This window comes from Spinacia oleracea, chromosome 4 (genome assembly GCF_020520425.1).
Source record: "Spinacia oleracea cultivar Varoflay chromosome 4, BTI_SOV_V1, whole genome shotgun sequence".
Classification (NCBI taxonomy): Eukaryota; Viridiplantae; Streptophyta; class Magnoliopsida; order Caryophyllales; family Amaranthaceae; genus Spinacia; species Spinacia oleracea.
The window spans coordinates 1854685-1876829 of NC_079490.1; the positions used below are offsets into that span (position 1 = coordinate 1854685).

Consider the following 22145-nt stretch of genomic DNA (forward strand, 5'->3'; position numbering starts at 1 on the left):
GTACAAATAGAATATAAAAATAGACTGAGTGTAATATTGTAAGTGAGATAAAATAAGGTTGTAAATGTATTAAATATGGCGAGTCATTTATTCAAAAACTACAATAGAGTAGAGTGTTCTCAATTAATTTAAAACACCTACTTATGAAAACCGCATCACTATAATTTCAAAACTAATAGAGTATTTCTTTAACTTTTTTATATGGGAGATTACTTTATATAGGTCTTATTTATTGCATAGTGAATTCACCAATTGGATTTCTAGCCATCTTTGTAATCAGTTAGGGCTAATTGATAGTGGCATTAAGTGTACAAATTTATCTTTTCTTTACTACTTTGTATTTAAAATATTAGTGACTTAGTGTATATAGCGTGCGAATGCACGTACCTTACACTAGAATTTATATATATATATATATATATATATATATATATATATATATATATATATATATATATATATATATATATATATATATATATATATATATATATATATATATATATATATATATATATTAATATATATATATATATATATATATATATATATATTTATTTTACATTGTTTATCTCACTCAAACGTTCAAAACTTTAACAAGAAGAAAAAGAAGAAGAAGAAGAAGAAGAAGAATGCATGGTCAGGTATGCTAATACATACTTGTTTCTCCAACTCAAAAGTTCAAGAAGAAGAAGAATGCTAAATTGCTAATACATGCTTCAACATTTGTCTCTCTTGAATTTTCGTGAATATGAAAGACTAATAATATGCATGTTTAATTTGCATATTAGCAACAAGTAAAGATGAAAATCATGTATGGATTTTTTTAATTTTTTTATTTTTGTGGGAGGAAAATCATGTAATTTATTGGTAAAACTTTTGATGTTTTTATATAAAAATTAAATGTATATTGTTAATACAAATGAATGGACTAGGTTGGTTTTTAGATTTAAACGGTTGAGATTGATAGCTAATGAAAACATTTATATAAATTTAAATAAAAAAAATAAATTATTTTATTAGTGGTACATATCGGTATATACTAAATTAGTGGTAAATAGCACTACTCGACGTTTATCGTAGAATTTTCATGATTGGGTCAGCTTCTTACACCTCTAGTTACAACTTACAACCAATAGGATGTAGTTCGTGCAATACATTTATGCATACTTTAATTTTCGAGGTTAATTATAATGATAGTTAATGATTTCTTATTTTTCAGCCTGTTTATTTGTTTAATTTTTTTTCCTTTTTTGCGGAGGGGTAGATATTTTTCTACCATGTTCAACGTGGGTCCCTCCCTGATTATATACTTGTTAGGATAATCTAACATGTATTCCTTGTTGTTAGGCACCAACATGGTCCCCGATACCTATACGGGCACCATCATCGGCCCCGACACCTGCAAGGGCACCGGCATCGACTCAGGGAGTCGATGGACAGGTAAAATTGCCCCGATGGTCGTACGCCGACCATCCCGGTGATATCATAGCATTCGTATTAGCATTTTTAATAATGTGTAGGATTATTGTACAAACAATAATGCATTTTTGCCATTCGTGTCGTGCATAAATCTAAATTTGTAAATCTAATAGCGACTTTATATTTATATATGGTGTAATAATATTTAGAAATTTTTGTAATGAAACATTTTATACGAATGCAAATATCAAATATGTAATTGAGTTCATAAGACGTGATATAATTGTTACGAACGTGGAGTGCCAAAGTTGTTATATGGACGTATGCATGTTTTACTTTGCAATTGTTTCCATTTGTGGAGACGTGAAACTTCTGTTACGCAACACCAAATGTTTACAAATGAGGGGGAAAAAAACTAATTATGAGAGAGGAAAGTCATATATGGAGGATTTATTATTTTATTTTTTAAATAAAAATAAGGGCATTGTTGTCCTTTTCCCTATTTCCTATGAATTTAATTTGAAAATTTTAATTATAATGGTTCGATTAAATTATTTAATGGAATAAGTTATGATATTAAGGAAGTTAATACTTAATAGGATAAGTGTAATACTATTGACAGTGTAATTAGTTCATTGGTAATAAAACTAATAATGACTATTTATTCAAATTTCGCTCATTGGTAATAAAATTGAATATGACCATACCCAAACAACCCAATTGTTATTTCTAGTTCGGATGTTCCGGTAAAGAAAAACAAGTTTGGGACTTTGGTTTTACAAAAATGACCCAAAAATTCCGGTCGTGTTTAACACAAAAATTCATGTCAAAATCCATAAATTTTGTGCGGACTTTTCGTGCCAAACAAGGTTTTTGAGATTTTTGGGCCGAGTTCGGGTTTTAGACGAAAAACCCAAAATTTGAGGATCCCCAAACCCGCATTTTTCTGGGTCGGTATGTCGGACTATATATAGTTGATCAGGTCTAATGTATACCCATGCCTAAGCACCAATAAGGTTTGTCTTAGTACTCTGACTAGATTAGATCCCGTGCACGCACGGATTATGATAATTTTTTTACAAAATATTTAACTAAATATAGCCAAACTACTGCATAATTATAATTTTTTTTAAACATACTCATTTATATTTATATTATCTAATATGCATATTATATATGTGTAATATGCTACTTTGACCAACATGTCGAGTGAATATAATTTCCATTATTAATGTACCGATTTGACTAAAATGTTATAAAAAAAAAAAGTATTTAGCAAAATTAGTATTACGTGGTATTTATTATTACCATAAATTATAATCTAATATTTTATTCCATACATAAATAATTTATAAAAGGGTAAAGAATAAAATAAAATAAAATAAAATATATATTTTAGGAAAATATTTTTAGGCGGGAAAATTTTACACCAGGAATTGACACGTGTCATTCCTGGTGTCTCTTTTAATATATAGTAATGGTACTGAGGTCCTATAAAGTATAAACGATAAGTCACGTATTTGAATTCCTCCTTTTCCATTTATAATTTATTATGCACCTTATAAAAAGAAATACCATGCCTAAGCTATAAATGTAACCTTCATTACAAGTGGGTATAAAATACGGGCTTGCTTATTTAAAATGGGCCAAAAAGTTTAGTCTAAATTTTCAATAATGGGTCAAGTTTGGACTTTTACAAGGTATCTAGATCGACGTATGGTAAGTGAATCTTGCTGCCTTTTGGACTATGTTACTCTACCACTTTAGAAAATGCATAATCTAAAAACTCTAAAACTCTATCTCTATACACTTCGCTAAACCTATCATAGTGCATCCATTTTCGTCCCTTAAAAACCGACATTCAAACAAACATGCTTGATAGAGCCATCATTCTTCGTACCCGGTTCAGTCTCTCACAACCCTTCGCGGTAAACAATCCTAATTGCGACATACACCATTAAACACGTTTCCACAAATATAATACTAACCGTCTTCAAAACGTGTCAGACACGCGACACTCGGATAACCAAGCTTATTACCCTATAATACCAAATTTTAATTCCCGTTTCCCCGTATTCCCGTATCCGTGTCCGTGTCTGCGTCCCGCGTCCCGTGTCTGTGAAACCTAGGCTCTATATGAAGTGATTCTTCTGCCTAAGTTCAATGTCTTTATCAGATATAGAGACCAGAAACTAAACGATACAAGCATGAAGCATCTAACACTATTACAAGCATGAAACTAAACGATACAAGCATGAAGCATCTAACACTAAGATATAAACAATTGAAAATCTCAAGGGTGCCAATTCAAAACAAAACAAAACTGTCTCAATTAACTAAAATTTATATAACAAGTTCCTACACAATTACAAATTGTTTAATTTCAAAAGAAATTGAAATATAAAATAAATCAAATCAGATGTTTAAGCGAAACATCTTAGACAAACCCCAACCTCCTTAAAATTAACAAGTAATGTCACAACTTACATAATATAAATGACAGAGCACTCTGAATATGTTCTTGAATCTTGATTCAATTCCAAAGCTCGAGGATAGCAACATAGAGCATCAATAACAGGACACTTTCTTTACAATTTATGTATGTCGATTTTTTTTATTTTTTTTGACATAGGATAAATTTGCATTATAAAAGAAAGTACAACAAACTAAACTAGAATACTAGGGTTTTTAGAAACCAATACAACATTAGTACAACAAAAATACAAAGCATTAATCGCCGAGAGGATAGTATGCTCTTTTGGTGTCGGCCCTTTGTTTGTCGAGATGACCTTGCTTGCACAACCCAACGACCCACTGGAAATAAGCGTGCCAAAGCCACATTGGCTGTAGTTTTTGATTTATAGGAGATAAAGCGAATATTGGAGTGGTAACCAATGAGAGGCATCCTTGCTAACCTGTTAACCTTAGAGGACAAATAAAGAAGTGGAAGTTTGACAATACCACAAGTTAGTTGGAAAGACCTTGTGATCGATTCACAAGCATCTTGAGCCACAAAACGTGACTCGAAAAGCATGCTATAAATCCCAAAAAATGGGAGAGCAGCATTTGAATTAAAGATTTTGAAAGCATAGAGCAAAGCTCCACACTAACCTAAATTGAGAATTAACAAAGGTTAATCCCAATAACCAACTGACAACTAGAACCTGTGAACATTGACCCTTCCTTACACAAACTCCTTCCCTCACCAAACTACATAACAACTTGTCTCCAAAGAAACTAACAAAGACCAGAGTGACTTGCAACACATACAACCTTCCTCTCCCTTCAAACTTCAACATCCCTACTTCAGAAAAGGAAAGAACATCACTCCACCCTACCCCCCAGAGGCTATAAACTAAACCCACTTTATTCGCTATCATATCATCTCCAATTTCAAACCACAACAACAAAAACCACAATTGCTTACCAATTACATCAACAAACTTCAAAAGGTACACACCAAGACCACAAAGAGACCAAACAACTATCCATACTACACTACAATCACATAACATAATTAAAGAGAAACACATAAAAGCCAAACAACACTAACAAGTAACAACTAAGCTAACCTCCATAATCAAAAGCGAGGAGACAACAATTAAGGAGTTCAAATCCAAACCAACAACGAATTTAAGACCAAAAACAGAAACCCTAGCCCTTGATTACCTTTATCATCAAGGTCGGCGTTTTCCGACACTACAAGACGACGGCGACACGGCTAACTTAGGAATCCCTACCCTAATCTTTACCTTTACCTTTACCGTCAAGGCCGGCGTTTTCCGACACAACGAGACGGCGGCTGTTGGAGTTTGTTCCTCCAAAAACGAATGCTTCAAAAGAATGAAAAACCAATTGTCCCACATTGATAAAAAACCCACATACTACCTTCTTTATATATTGCACTACCCTTTAATCATTTGTTTAAGAGTGCTTGAGAGTGGCATGGGTGGTCACAACACACACACGCGCGCGCGCGCCGGGCCGGGCTCGGGCGAGGGCCGTGGGCCGTGGGCCTTGGTACTTGGTACTTGGGCCTTGGGCCTTGGGCCTTGGGCCTTGGGCCTTGGTACTTGGTACTTTTTCACAGAAAACACACAGATAAGCTTGTTCTAATTATTGTTCTTATTAGTCATAGTTCCTACAGCGGCGACTAGGCTAGATTCGGACTTAATCACAACCCAAAGAAACGAGCGATTCTTACCCCAAATGAGAGACCCTAATTCTTAATTTTACCTTTACCGGCATTTTAACGGCGGCGGCGATTAGGATGATCTCAGAATAACGCCCAAGGGTGAAGTGGATCTGCTCCCACAAACTCCTCCCCACGAAACCTGGAATTAGCCTTAGCTTCTCCAATAACCTTTCCAGCAGAAAGAAGAGCAAATAAGAGGAGATCGAAGCCTCTTATTATGAAAAAACTTTGCTCCTTCTTCGACTTTGCCGGAAAATCACACCTACTAATTTTTATTTGCCGATCTACAATTTACAAACAACAGAACTTGAAAAACCGCGGCTCGCCGGCGATCTGTAGCAAGCAAGGATGCTCCAGCCACCAGCGAGCCGTCGGTGGAGGCGGCGCTAGGGTTTGAGAGTTTTTCTTAGAGAGAAGGGAGAGGGTTTTATTTTAGAGAGTTAGTAAGCTTTTTTCTACCAAGAAAATGTTTGGAAGAATAAAGCAATGAAGTTACTTATCATAAAAGCTTTTTTTCACTGGTATATATTACCTCTAAATCCAAATCATAAATTAACAATACATGGCCACACATTATAGAAGCATTATCCAAAAAATATTGTAAATACTTAAATCAAAGCTAAACCTTAAGCCCACTAATTGCATACAAAGGCACGATAAGCAAATGCTTTGAATGCCCACAACAAATTGAGTAAATTTTGCTTGGAATGTCCCAAGTATGTCTAAGATATTAGATTTTCAACCCCAATACCAGACATTTGCATGGGACATTACAAATTTACAAGCAACCTTGAATCAAACAGGATGGAAAAGTTAAAAACCCTTGACCTCAATCTTTACCTAGTGATACTGACAACAACTTTTAGAGGGATACTTAATATTCCAGTTTTTAGTCATATTTTGCAGGTGCAACTACATCATCCTATCTGATCAGGATTCCTGAAAAATATATAACAGTTAAGACCAGATTAATCTCACATCAGAAAGCTTGGTAGGTCAGCTTTTTCTGATAGGTTTGCTCTTCAGAGATCTTTTTGCATTTCCATTATATTCCCCTAAGGGGCCGTTTGGTACAACAAAGGGAAAGGGAATGCCTTCAAGAAAGGGCAAGAAGGAAAGGAATGTAAAAGTGTTTGATTTTAAAAGTTGTTTGTTTTACAAAATAATCCCCACCACAATCCTTAACTCAAGAGTCACGGCTTTGCAGCTCCCCATCTCCCTTAACCGGATCGGCGGCGCCTCCCCATCCCCCTTTACCGACCCTCCGGCGTCTCCCTCGCCCCTTCTTCGGCGCCTCCCCTCTCCCTAACACCAGGTAATTGTTTCTCTCTCCTCTCCTCTCTTCTCTTTTAGATCTGGTGGTTGGGGTTGTTCACGGGCGGTTTCCGAGGTCGTTGGTTTGTTTTTTAGGTAGGTGTGGTGGTTTTGGGGGTGGGTGGGTTATTTTTTGTGGTGAATTTGTGGTGGTTGGCCGCGACGAGGATAACAACACCGACGAAAAATGCGCGACTCCGGTGAGGATAGCGGCTCCGGCGATTTGATGAGGATGGCATGTGGTTGTGGGATGGTGTTGGCATGGAGGTGTATTGGTGGTCATGGTGGATGTGGTGGTGTGTTGATGACTAGGGAAAAGGAATGGAAATACCATGGGGGGTGGGGTGAATCAGAGTAGAGTCATTTGGGGGGGGTAAGGAGGGGGTAAAGGGAATGATTAAAATGACATAACAAACAACAATAAAGGGAACTTGCCAATTTCATTCCCATTCCCTTTCCTGAATACCCCCAACCAAACAGCCCCTAATTGATTGTTTTTGATATTGCACATACTTTTTTAATCAATATGGTTAATTTGAGGGATTAGATGATGTGTATACACATAAGAGGATGGTGCAGGTGATAACATTACATAAGAAACAAACTGGAATTTAGTTGCAGGTGCTAACATTACTTGTAGGATTCTTGGGACTTGGGAGTTTCTCTCAAGTAGGCTATCATATGTTCTTTCTAGCTAAACAGAGGATAACTCATAATGTGGAAGATTCAAATCATTAAACAGACCAAGAAAATACCTATTTATAATGTATTTCCACAAGTAAAGGCTCTAGTTTTGACTGTAATCTGCCAAGGAAGAAATATCATCAGACTTACAAGTTACAAGTCCTAATTTACTGTGGTAAAGTACAGAAATGCATAGAGCACCTTTCCTATTTTTGAAGTTCGATTTCCAAATTTGTGAAGTATGCTAAAGAAGAGATCTACTGGCTATCCGCTAGGCGCTAGCTTACGGGTTCGATCCCTGGAAACAACCTTGTTATGAAAATAAGGGTAAGTTGCGTACATTTGAACCTTCTGCAGACCCTGAGCTGAATAGCGGGAGCCTTATGCACTGGGTACCCCTTTTATTCTAAAGAATAAGCTTTCTGATTTACGGAAGAAAGAAAGAGGAACTATATACAGGATTGAGTTGTGTGTACTCAGTAAAATTATTTGGATCACTAGAATAGAGCGTGTTTCTATAATCCTTAAGAATCATGTGTAGATCAAATTGGATCAAAGATATTGATTTTTGCTTGTTATTACACAATTCCCTCGATAGAGAGAGACACATAATCAACTCACGTACCTCTTAACAGCCTTAAGTGCCTCAAATTGATTTGCTAACTACGAATTTTACAACACGTACAAATCGACATGCTTCATTTCAAGGCAGTAGAGCAAGACCAAGTTTGTAGATGACCTTATTACTACCATTTATACTGAAAACTCTAGGAAAACAAAAATAAAACAAAGCTATAGCACCAAAAATTCTTTCATGACGTGTGCGGAGTTTCTGTCTTTCTGTTAGCTTCAGACATAACCAGACATAACCATTTAACAGACTAACATGAAAATGTATAGGACCAAAGAAGAATGATACGAAAGGATAATTCAGTATCCGAAAAGAATAGATGCTTCAATACCACCCTCCTTCAGAGTTTATGAGGCATCAACTAATTTTAGAACATGCAGAGTAATTAACATTTCTCTTTATTTCATTTGGCCTTTCCCTTTCTTTCCTATAGTCTCAGACTTATCATATTCTTCCTCACATTGTTCAGTTGAAATTAGTTAGTTAATAGATAATATCAAGTTACCAATACATTATACAACCAAAAATATGCAGATTATAAACTGTAAGCATGTACAATCAAAAGCATACTCACCTTGACGGCTTCACCTACCAGCATATGTCACGCTAGCACATTTGGTTAGGTCCATCAACTCAGCATTTCAATCCACACTATAGTCGGAGCCCTCCCCGGGTAGGCCTGTAGGAAAAGTCCATATCAGCTCAGCCTTTGCAAGACATGCATGACCAAGAAAGTCAATACAAATCACGTAAGAGTGAAAAAGGGTTGCGGAAAATAATGTTAAATTGTTTTTTGCTAGGCCTGGCAACATAACATACAGTTTAGTATTCAAACATAACAATAACAGATAGCATGCTCGAGAGAGGAACACAAACCCAGTTTGTTGTAAATGCTCAACTGCACAGAGAACGGTGCATAACGACATAACGTCACCTCGCACTGTAAAGAATCGATTAATGAAATCCAGCCAATTCACCCTTCCCAGACAAAATTGCAGAAAACAATGTCAGATCCATTTCTGTTGTAAATACCACCAGCAAGCTCAAAGTAACTCCCACTGATAATCATGTAGTAGGCTGGTACTAGTTTCAAAAGATCAATTCAATCTCAGCTTTCTGGTAGAAAATAGAAAACGACATGTTTTCAGCGAGATGACTCTGGAGCTTGTCACAACTTACAACATTAAAAGAAAAAAACTTCCGCAACTTCATGCAATTATTGTCAGTCATAGCAATAACATATAAAGAACCAATATTATCTATAAATAACAATAACATACTTCCTTCCTTCAAAAAGTAAAACTAATAGAATGTATCAAACAGTTCTAGGCTACCACTATCCCCGTCTACAAATCATCCACCGCCTTTATCTAGTCATATGGTGTGGTAAAAGTTAACATAGAATAACCGTACACAGCCAAGCAAATCAATCGAACTCTAATCGCAAATTTGTAGATGAATATATCAATATTTCAGAATCAGGTTCTTCTCCAAGTTATCAGACACTAACAAAAAACAGAAGCACACACTAAATATCGATCTCTACCTATGCATTCAAATGAATGTTATAAATACAACTCGACAAGTTAAAAGAAAAAGCATATTACGGGAGTATACCTAGCTAAACTGTAAAAATTAAAAATTAAAAAACAGCATAGAACTACTAATGAATTGTCTAAACAGTAGACTAACCTCTGTTTCTGACTTGACAATGGAAATCTTGCCAAAAATATAAAATTACCAACCCTGGTTTTGTGCATTGCATATGCACTGTGAAGCAAGCAAATAAATGAAGCTGTGGGGAAAATGACAAAATTTTGACTTCCATTAAATCTTTGGTCATATTTGGTACATAGTTATGCAAGACAAACTAACTAGAGAGAAACAGTGGACCTATAGAGCACTTCATCTTCACTTTCATATTCTTCATCTGGTACATTATTATGACTTCCAGGAAGTTCTAACTTTCCACCCATGTTAAACAAGGGGCCAGAACTCTCAGTTTCAAAATAATCACCCTGAAGTCTTTCTTCAAACCTCTTCTCACTGCAGTTGAGAAACCATGCCAAAGAGCACCTGACCCCTTTACTCTGTAATCTCTGATATCTAGGTTTAATCCGGGATTCCAAGCTATAGGTAAAGTATTCTGGAAACTCGACTAGCTCTCTTATTGGACGACCCATTTCACTCTTGAAGAAGTAAAAACTATTTTTCATAATCGCAAGTGGCGCAGCCACTAGTTGTGGACATCTCACAACCATTTTAGCCACATCTCCAGCAGGTATACCCCGTGCTATAAGAAACTCGACAGGTTTCATAATCACATTCTGGTTAAGGCTAACTATCTGAGGCATTCTCTCGATGATTTGTGCAAAACCTTCCGGATCAATCTTGAGCTTCAAATTGAAAAAATACTGCTGGGTAGACATTTTTGCCTTGAGTGGTAGACCAAGAATCTGTGGGTATTGCGCTATAATTAAAGGAACCTTTTCCCTACTTATACCAAAGCTGATCAAACATTCAACATTAGGTTTCACAGTTTCAAGCAAATCATAACCAATCACATATGGCCGCTTCTCAAACATTCGTGACAATATCTTCTTCGGCAAACCCAATGAAACCAAGTACTCAACAAGTGGTTTAATCATAGTGCCAACTCTCATCCCCAAAAGATAGGGATATTGTGTCGCCATTGGTCCAATATCTCTAGGGTTCACCCCAATACTAACAAGGTATGCCACCGATGTACTCATTGTCCCTTCAAGCTTAAACCCCAGTAATTCAGGATACTTTTGCAGCACATATCCAATATCTTCCTTCTCAATATCAAGCCCGCGAAGGAACTTAATAACCGGAACAAGCTCAACCACCACACTAGCATGTAAAACTTGTGGGTAATTCTTCACAAACTCCCCTAATTTTGCTCTAGGTAACCCAATCTTTTCCAAATACCCTAACACCGGGATGATATTCTTTCGAACGCTACAACCGAGCATCAATGGGTACTCATTAATATCATCGATACTCAACCCTATCTTCTGCAAAAACTCCACTCTCTCCCTCATAACATCAACGGTAGAAGGCAACTCAATATCCTCTAACTCATCAGTAACAATCCCCAAAGTCTTCAAATAATCGCATATAATTACTTTTGACACTAGCCTCTCCTTGCGCCCTTGAACAACACCCCAGGTAACAGATGGCATTTCATACTCGGGTAATTTATTTGATTGCGTCGAAAATGAACGAAACTGATAAACCCCATAAACCCTAGAATCCAAAATTGGGGATTTTCCCAACAGGGTATTTCTGGGAATTGGGATTTTCGCATTGTTGGAGGATTTCAGAGATGAAACTTCATTGTTGAAGACTGAGTCATGAAATCTGAAACACCAATTAAAAAGATAACTTAGGCTTAAAAGCCAAAAGAAAGCATCCAGGACAAAATTGAAGTTCTTACAGAACTTAGATATCACAAGCTAAATAACAGACTTCAATTTGACCAATGTAAGGCAGCTAAAGAAATAATGATCAAGTTGCATAATTGAAGACCAACGTGCCACCCCTGTCCCTCGGCTACCCTTACAGGGCGGAGCGCTATCTCACTCGAAAGCCCTAGTTTTATACAACCAATTGACCACCATAGACACCTACCAACTTGACTACATCTATGGTAGTAATTCATCAATTTCCAACTAACTTAACTGCATTGTCAACATAAAATAACAAACCAATTGGCAAAAACTCGAATTTATAGAAAATAGCAATAGTAATTGACAAATATTAACAACAAAATGACAAGCTCACCTCTTTCCGGAGGCAACAAACTCATCCTGATCAATCACTTGTTGTGTTTCTTCCACCCGCTTCCACATGGTAGTAGTTCGAGGCCCACCTCCCATGGACCGGACCCATAGGAGACCGAATGGTGGTCGGCGTCGATAAATTCTGGATGTTTCTCGGAAGATTACGGTGGTTATCATGGTGGTTCAGTGGGTGGAGGGTTTTTTAGGGTTTAGGGTTTATGCGGGGGACAAATTGGGGAGAACAATTTTACGATTATCAAAACAAATTAATATGTTCTGCATAATCCACCGCTTATTGCTAGCAATAACAAACAACATCCAAATTCAATTTATGAACTTGCATAACAACTACCAGAAACAAATCCCAAAACTATAGACAAGCTGCCATAATTTTCCCAGAACTATGAGCAACTGCCGCACGGTGTTTCCGGAGCTCTTCGTCAACTACCGCCGCCCCTGAATAGATGCCGGAGGTCTTGAAAATCTGCCGGAAAGTTTTTCCGGTGCCTTCGATTTGTTGCCGGACAAAATTTCTGATAACTACCTTTGAGAATCTGATTTAAACTTTAATCATTGTTTCAAATTACTATTATAGTTATGATTTTACACAAAATTTGAACTGCCAATCAACAATTAAACCACCAAATAGGTTATTCATCAAGTTTTTAGCTAGAGATGAAGAGAATAATGGTAATATGGTAGACTGGTAGTGGCTAGTGGGCCGGTGAAAAACGTACTAGAGTTTGAGACGCAAGAAGAGAAGGAAAAAAAAAAGTTTATTTGGGACAAATTCGGGCCGGGTCAGGGTCTAACATAAAAAATTTATGAACAAACTCGTAAATTTGGTGAGGTTTTTCGGGTCGTAGTCGTCATTTGGTCTGAAATGTGTATTTTAGACTGTCCAACCCCACACTTTATCTGGTCTGATCGGACTGGGCTATAGTCGATCAGGTATACGGGTATACCGTATACATAATAGTTAAACATTTTCATATCGGAATAACATAAAAAGACTTATATTATACTTTAATTTCTTCAATGTTTACATCACTTTGTCAAAAAAAAAAAAAAATCAATCAATAACAAAAATACCAAACAAACCAAAAATAAAGAGAAGCTACACCACCAAATGCTACAAGTACACATAAAAATAACACTAGCATGTTGGGTAGGGGCTTCTCCAGACTGCCTTGTGTTATTTCACTTGGTAGTTTCAACCTTCGTGTTGGGGTTGGTGTTGGTGTTGGTGTTGGTGTTGGTGATGGTGCTGGTGCTGAAAAAATCGGGATAATCAACGATCCGATGACGATTATCATAACTATCACTCCCAGTAATTTCTACAGAAAACATGCAAGTATTAATAAAAGAAAGGTAAAAAAATCTAAAATTGGGCCAAGCAATTAAATTTTTGAAATGACTTTATTCTAGGAACCTGAGAATCGAGACTAATGATATTCTGCTTTTTTTATAAAAAAAAAAGAAGTTAAAAGATAATATCTAAAAAAAACTATTGTAATCATTGTAAAATTATCCAATAAAAAGATCGAAACAAAATAGAGTAAACCATACACATTTACACTAGAATCAAAGGTGCAAGCAAAAGAAGAACACGTAAATAAACGTTACCTGGCCCTGCATTTTTCGATGACTACTGTTGAAAATTCTTATTGAGAAAACAAAAAAGAGTAAAAAGTGTAAAGTGAGAAATGTCCCTCAAATTGTTGGAGCTTATATTGTTTTTGTGGAGTGTTGTTGGAGCTTATATCTAAATTAAATTGCAATGATTTTATGTTTTGGCTAGTGTTTGAACAAACTTTTCAAGGCTTAATATAATCTCCTTTTTGTTGATACTCCCTCCGTCCCTTAATACTCGACCCGGTTTGACCGACACAGAGTTTAAGGAACTTGAATTGACTTATTAGTTTAATAGATAGTGGTGTATTATTTTAATGTAGTTAGTGGGAAATGTGTAAAGGGGTAGAGTATGGGTTGAATTTTTTATTATTTTTTGTATAGAGTAAGGGGTAGGTGGGTTAATAAGGGGGAAGTGAAAAATAATATAATACTGTTAAATATTTCCATTTTTAGAAACAGGTCAAGTATTAAGGGACAGAGGGAGTAAAAAGAAAGTTACATCATGCAAGCAATGATTTTAAGTTAAAAGGAGTGATTTACACTTAAACGTTCATTATATATTTAGTAAAAATACCAGCTAATGCATCTACAAATCTACATTAGTGTCATCCTCAAATCTGATAGAGATCAGGTTAAAATGGAGCATAATACTGCAAATTTATGCCGAAGAACATGTCTCTCTTTTATTAACCCTATGTAATTTTTTATGGTCTTTCTAGCTATTGTAAAAAAAAAAAAAAAAAAAAAAAATTGATGTCCTTTGGACTTTGTATTTAAATTTTCCTTTTTCAACAATTAATATTTATAATTTGTTTTCCTTTGAAGTTCTGCTTCGTCGTTTGAATAATAAAAAAAAAATTATACTCCCTCCGTCTCTTTTTGTTTTTTACGTTTGGTATTTTGCACGCGTTTTAACGACAATTAATGTGCATTGATATTCTTCTAAGTTTTTAGGTAAACGAGGAAAATTACGTTTATTTATAATGTTTTCACTCTTATCAAAATTCTGATATTGGGAAAATGAGAAAAAGTTAATGTTCAGTGGAAAAGTGTGAGAGATTAAATGACTAAATGAATTTAATTAGTTAAAATAATAATTGGACACAAATTTTGATAGAATATTAAATCATTTACTCAAAAAGGAAAATGTAAAGAACATTTTGGACACCCAAAAAGGAAAACGTAAAGAACAAAAAGAGACGGAGGGAATAATTTGTTTTTCTTTTTAAAAAAAATATTCATTTATGGTTAAGTATGAGTTAGTTTGTCTGGAAATTCAACATAGACCCCAACCAATACAAAAATAAGACTTAGATCCCAAACGGTGAAAAAATGATAACTCAAACCCCTTTTGTTTCCTTATCTCCGAATAGTAGTGCATTTTCTTAAAGTGTCATCCTAATTCCTAAAACCCATACTCATTGACAATAATAGATGCTTTTAGGTTGTTTTTTTTTCTTAGAATTTTATTTCAGTTCAGATACATTAAGTTCAATTCAGTTTAGGTCAAAAAACAAGTTCTACATAGTATGTAGTATTATGAAGAAGTAGAAGTCATATATCATAATCAAACTTTACATGTGATGTGGACAACTTGCGTTTTACATAATTAGGCATGGCATTATTCTGCTTATAGGTTGTCAAAAACTGACCAGATCACTAGATCAGAATGACATCCGACAAAACACAAAAAATAATACACATTAAATCTGCATGGACACACAAAATGTTATCCGATTATACCCGATCCGGCGATCCGTAACCGATCAATGACCCGATTTAACAACCTTTAACAACCTTTAACTACACGAGAGAGTGAGAGACTCACTTAATTTGCTTATTAATGGTCTACTAATGACGCGTTATATTATATGTACAAATTTCATACTGTATAAATCTTACAAAATGTTGATTGTGATACAAATGATAAATATGAACCCACTTACATTTGCAAATTTTGGAAATTTTTGTTACAATTTTAAGATTTCTTAGCGTTTTTCTAACAGTAGGATTCACCACCTAACCCCACTAAAATATTATTTCTAAATCTGTCATTATATTGAGTAAAAATTAAAAATTCAGTAGAGTGTGAGAATGGGAAAATGTTTAGTTGACCCTAAGGGTTGGTAACCCCTAAGATACATACTTTTTTTGTTCATTTTTATTCGCAATGTTTGTCATTTTCACGCATGTCAATACACAACTTTAATCATTAATATTTTTAATTCTCTTTAAGCAAAAATTATAAAAAGTTAATATTTTGACAATACGTATTAAGACGAATCTAACAATATTTCACATGACTATGTTTTACCTTACATATAAATCACCAACAATGATCAAAGTATAACTAGCTTTTGGCTCGTGCGATGCACGAATTTTATTTTTTAATAAATTAATTAACTGGATGTTGATATGTAGAAGTTGAGGGGACAATTTAATAAACTATGGATTATTGATGAGTCGGGAGGTTAAGAATGTTAAAGGTTTTTTAATTATAAAATCAGAGAAGATTGTGAAAGATTTTATTATTTTAAAAAAATAAAAGTAAAAAGGAACTTTAAGAGGGTGACACATGGCATGCAAATTTTTCTGTTTTAAAATATTAGTATAGATATGTGAATAGTGTAGAAATCACAAACGTTGCGAGTATTAAAAATCGGAGGAATTATAACATAAAATAATACTCATTCTTTGTCAACGCATTAATTTGTATGTAAGCTTGATACATTAAACTCCCACTAATTGTAAACTTGATCATAGGCTAGGGAAAGTGATAAATCCAAGGAAAATTTTACTTCTTCCAAGGAAATCCACATTTTTTCAAAACTGAATCATTAAACATTAAACTCCCACAATTGACCACTAGCAAAGGAATTGTTTTGGGGGGGGGGGGGGGGGGGGGGGGGGGGGGCAAATTTGGGCCGGAAATTTGTGTCCAAACCCGTTGTTTCAACAATAGCTTTTTGGATAATTTGACCCGGACTAAATTCTAACTAAAACTCCACTTTTGAGCTGCCCAAAGCCGAAAAAATTCAAAATTTATTGGTTTGGATATTTGATTTTTTGTTCTGGATATTACAGATAGGGATGGTAGCGGTCCAGGACCCTATCCAGACCCGATTGACCATATATTTAATATTTTATTTTTATTTGTAAATTAAAATATTATCGACATAATCGGAATGTAAAATAATCGAATTGGATATCCGATCCATTTTCTCATACTAGATTGGCCGGTTAACAGTTTGATTTACTCGGATGGGTTTTTTTTAATGCAAATTCCACCATGGCTAAACCTACAAGCCCACAAGGTGAGCCCATTAACTCCACATTGTGAACTTGACTTGCAAAAATGAGACTCAAATATTCAAATTATTAATTTTGGATCATCAATTATTTACCCAACGTCAAAAAATCATAAGTTGATTTCTTACCAAAATAATTTAATGTTGTTTTTTATTTGTTTCCTTTATTTTACTTTTTTTTTTATTTATTCCCATTTTTGTAGATTTTTTTAGTAATATTTTTTATACACTATTTAATTGATTTGTATCCTCGAAAATAATTAAAGTTGTTTGTCTCAGAAATTGGTCATGACCACCAACAAAATGTATGCATTGTTATGTTATTTTATTTCTACAATGTTAATGGAAGTTTTGTGTGTAGTACATGGACGATCATCATTCTACACGCAACAACCTAGTATCAAGGTGTGTTTTTTTCCAATTCCTCTCATATTTGATTTTACACAACTCTTTAGGGTAAATAACGTGCTTAAATTTTAACTCATGTTAATTTTATAAGATACTTTTTAAATAATTTTGCAGACTGCGAAAGGACAGGTTTATGATTGTGTGGATTTCTATATGCAACCAGCTTTTACTAATTCGTTATTAAAAAATCATAAACATGAGGTAAGTCAACAATTAAATAAATCCTTTACAATAATCTAGTTTGTACCTAGTTTGTGCCTGTGCTAATGCACGGGATACTATAAATAGATTAAAAAAATACTCAAATCTGAATATGATAGCTACGATGTTTATTGGTTACCAATACAAAAATGTATAACTTAGTTATAGAATCAAGGTGGTGTATGACAAATTGTAACTGCAAAGTGATCAATTATGTGGACATTTTATTTTTTTTCGATGTCCATGTTGCAAATAAAAAATTTCTTATTCTCATCTAATTCAAAAAATTGGTGTGACCTTATTTCTTATTTTTCTTCACGTAGAGCACGTACAGTAAACGTAAATGAATTCATAATAAATACTTACTTAAAATATTGTTTCTGGTTTTTTTTTATTATGAATAAAATATTATCGTTTTGAGTTGATTGATTGTGAAAAGTTGATGATATTTCTTAATATAACGATTAATGAGAGTTGAGAGATTGAAATATGGAACTCTCTCATTTCTCATCACTCTCCTTTATTAATATAGATAGTTTTTAAGAATTTTTTTTTTTTTTTGGTTCTACTACGAGGAGTTCACACCGCCTTCGACGAGGTAATCTCCCGTGGGAGTTTGCATGAGTACCTCGATGGGCAGCATCCCTCCCAGTTGAGATTTTTTCCATTCCCAAGGCTCGAACCCGAGACCTTGGTTAAGGAGCAAGAGGCCCTTAACCACTCATGCCAACCTCAATTGGTAGAAATTTTATTTTTATGATAATGAAAAGTGCAATTATTATAGCACATTGGTATCACACAGGAAAGGCTAGGGCTAACCTCTCGACAAAGTCAAGAACCTAAGAACTTGGGACTCAAAGATGGTTGTCCATCAGGGACCGTGCCTATTTTGAGATCGTTTGACGTCCTTAACTCTTCGGCCGTAGAACTCAACAGCGATGAACACAGTGTATGTTCGCTTACTTATTTTATTTTAGTAGTGTTTATGCACGTGACGTGTGCTGCATTTTTTTATAAGTCAAATGTGCTTTAAAATAATATTTGATATATTTATAAATAGCTTTTAAGTCAAATATTACCCACGTTACTAAATAGATGCATAATTTCGACTTTTGGCATTATTAACTTATTTTACTTTGAGAACAATTTTCTATCAATAAATAAAAGGAAAATTAAATTCTAATAATCCAACATTTGCCCGGCTAATCCATTAACAGGCTCACCTATGCGATATTTCTAGATGATCCAACCTTTGGTACCAATTATCTTCAAACAGACCTTGTTAAATTACGACCTGCAAATCAGGTCAATTGTCCTACTACCTCCGTTCCTAAAAGTTCTTTACGCTTTCCGTTTTAGTCCGTTCCTGAAAGTTCTTTACACTCCTACTTTATTCCATTTTTACTCTTATTTGGCCCACCATAACTTACCCACTCACAATACTTTAATATTAGTTTCCACCCACTCACATTGTTTGGACAATTTATAGCCACTCATTTTCCATTTGTTACCCCACCATCACATGTTCACCAAAATTCCTTAATTACCGTGCAAATAGTAACCGTAAAGATCATTTAGGAACGGAGGTAGTACATGGCAGTGACCTGATTGACCTGATTTGCAGGTCGTAATTTAACGAGATTCATTTAAAGGTAAAAGGTACCAAATGTTGGATAGGTTGGACCGTTAATGGATTACTAGGCAAAGGTTGGATTAATAATATAATTTTCCTAAATAAAACAAAATATTATTATGTGAAATGTTATTGGATTTGTAACAATGTATATTTTAAATATATCAATTTTTTATAATTTTTTTTACTAATACATAATTGAAAATATTTATAGTCAAAATTATGCATTAACAAACATAAAATTCAAAGTGGTGCAACTATTCCGAAATTGAGAAATTATATTTTTACGAAAATTTCAACGTATAAAATTGAAATTTTACTACTGTATTATATTTTAATTTTAAGTTTTTTTACCTCTATTTAGTGATATAAATTTGTGCACTTATCTAATGATTTTTCTTTTTCTTCTTACCTTTAATTAATGCAGACTGCTGTTATTCGAACTACGGGTTATGGAGGTAGGAAATTCTTCGGAGCTAGTGGCTCGGTTACCGTATATCAGTCTAAAGTGTACGGAAACGAATGGTCGGCTTCTCGGATAAAACTTCTAAATGGACCTGATAGTATTGAAGCTGGTTGGATGGTTAGTTAATTAATTTCTTTTTTGTCAACCATATTAAAAAAAAATTAGATGCACTGTACACATAAGGGTATATTTATATCGATGGTAGTTCTCTCACATGATATACACATGTAAATGGAAAATGTAAGAAAGTGTACCTTAGGTTAAAGTTGGTTGCGGGCCGGCCGGGTTACGGGACAAGCCAAACCCAAATATAAAATGTCGGGTTGGGTCAGACCAGTCAATAAGTTTTAAAATGTGGTTAGGTACAGCCTTGGCTCACGTGCCCTTCGTGTTGCGTCGGGCCGAACCTTCATGAATATGCCTAACTTTATTCAATTTATTGTGATATGTCGCACCGGGCAGGACAGAGTCATGCCTTGTCGTGTTTTTTCTTGAAAGATGTGGCCCAAATCCGATCCACGACTTCGTGTTCATATTTGGCAGTGTTTTTTTTATTCGTGTTGGGTCGAGCCGTATCTCGGTCCGGGCCAATCCAGTGCCATCTTAATTTACCTTAGGTGTGCTGGAAACCAAGTGCTGTCAAACTGTCCAAACACCACTATACGCTTCACAGGAAATTAATTTATACTACCTCTGTTTCGCAATAGATGCATCATTTTTTTTTCCATGTATTCCAACATGCTTTTTTGAACATTAATATCTCTAATTGCAGTAAGTAAAAATTATTAAAAAAAATGATATTTGGAATCCTCGTATTGAAATGAATTTAACAAGATTTTACTTGACTATGTTTATTATTACATAATGTGAAAGAATGTTGTCAGAATTGGTTGGTGAATATTATCAAAATGAGAAACGATGCATCTATTACGAAACGAAGATAGTACTTCCTGAAAAACTATACACCACTATACACCACTATACACTTAATTATGGGAAAAACTATTTCCTATGGTATTTTGTTCATATAAGTGTGTTATGCCTCTTATTCACGACTTGTTACATACAACCTTGTAACTTTTATTTACAATTTATTAGGTAAATACAGCTCTATACAAGGACGCCGAGGCCCATCTTTATATCAAATTTACCGTAAGTATTTCATATACATATTCATAAATCAAGTAAAGTTTGACCTAGTAAAAAGGATTATATACTTATACTAGATTAGATTCCGTGCATGTACGTATTTTGATAAATTTTTTCACATAATATTTAACTGATTATCTTCCAAAGTACTGCATAGTTCATAACATTTTTAACATACTCGTTTAAATTTATTCATCTAATGTACATATTTAAAATGCTAATACAGTAATTTGACCAAAATATTGAGTGATATATTTTCCATTATTAATATAGCGATTTGTCTAAAATTTTACTAATTTAGAATAATTATTATTACGTCGCCATAATTTATAAACTAAATTTCGTTTCCATACATAAATAGTTTATAAAAAAAAAGGTAGAGAATAAAAAAAAAAAAAAAAAAAAAACAGATATACTTTTTTTTTGGAATGTGATTTTAGGTAGGAAAAAAACACTCCAGGAATTGACACGTGTCATTCCTGGTGTCTCTTTTAATATATAGTAATAGATTTGTGTTCATAAATTAATTAGTGTTTATCGTTTTATCATAGGCGGGACCAAAAGGATGTTTAAATCTCGAATGCCCGGGTTTTGTTCAAGTGTCGAAAGACATCCCTATAGGCATTGTACCCGACAAATATTCACATATTGGCGATGCCCAAGCCTCATTCTACAATATGTCTATTGACATGGTAAGCAACCGTAAGTTTATAGTAAGTCGAAAAAAATGATCTCTTGAAAAACTAGTGTTAAAGTAGAGGACAGATCCCTCAACCTGAAGGTGAACGAGCTAAAAATGATTAGTCAGGTTTAATCAGTTTCAATAGGTTCAATTCTGATAAGTTCATGTTTCATTCGGTGAAGAAAACACCTCTGAATCACTTTTGAAACCTAAACTTATCTGAATTGAATTTATTGAAATTGATTACACCTGAATGACTTGATATAACATGAATGAAACTTGTTGGTCTAATTAGACGTGATTAATAAAGAATAAACTTAAGAGAGTAAACAACTCACTTACTTTGCAATCCCTCAACCAATCAACACCTAAATTGATGGTTTTTGTTTTATTTTAATAAATGTATAGCATTCAGATGACGGAAATTGTTCCTAGGAAGTTCTATTTCCCTCGTTTCACCAAAATTTTGTCAACCGAAAAACTCACGTACTTTGCAATTCCTAGGAAATCAAACTTTCCGTGTTTTTAATATCAACCAAGCAACACTTTCGGTATCATTTTTTGTTTCCAGTTTTCTGTTTTTTTTTCAAAACTAAAAACCAAAATTTAAA

The 22145-nt window shown here is 34.4% G+C and overlaps 1 protein-coding gene across 1 annotated transcript; it reads right to left on the minus strand.

Annotated features, from left to right (window-relative positions):
- Positions 1 to 10053: 10053 nt before the first annotated feature.
- On the minus strand, positions 10054 to 12798 carry LOC110801420 (transcription termination factor MTERF4, chloroplastic). The gene is made up of 2 exons (XM_022006787.2): positions 12054 to 12798; positions 10054 to 11630 (listed from the first exon to the last, which is right to left on the minus strand). The coding sequence occupies exons 1-2, from the start codon at positions 12227 to 12229 to the stop codon at positions 10121 to 10123; spliced, it is 1686 nt and encodes a 561-aa protein (XP_021862479.1). The 5' UTR covers positions 12230 to 12798; the 3' UTR covers positions 10054 to 10120.
- Between the last annotated feature and the right edge of the window lie 9347 nt (positions 12799 to 22145).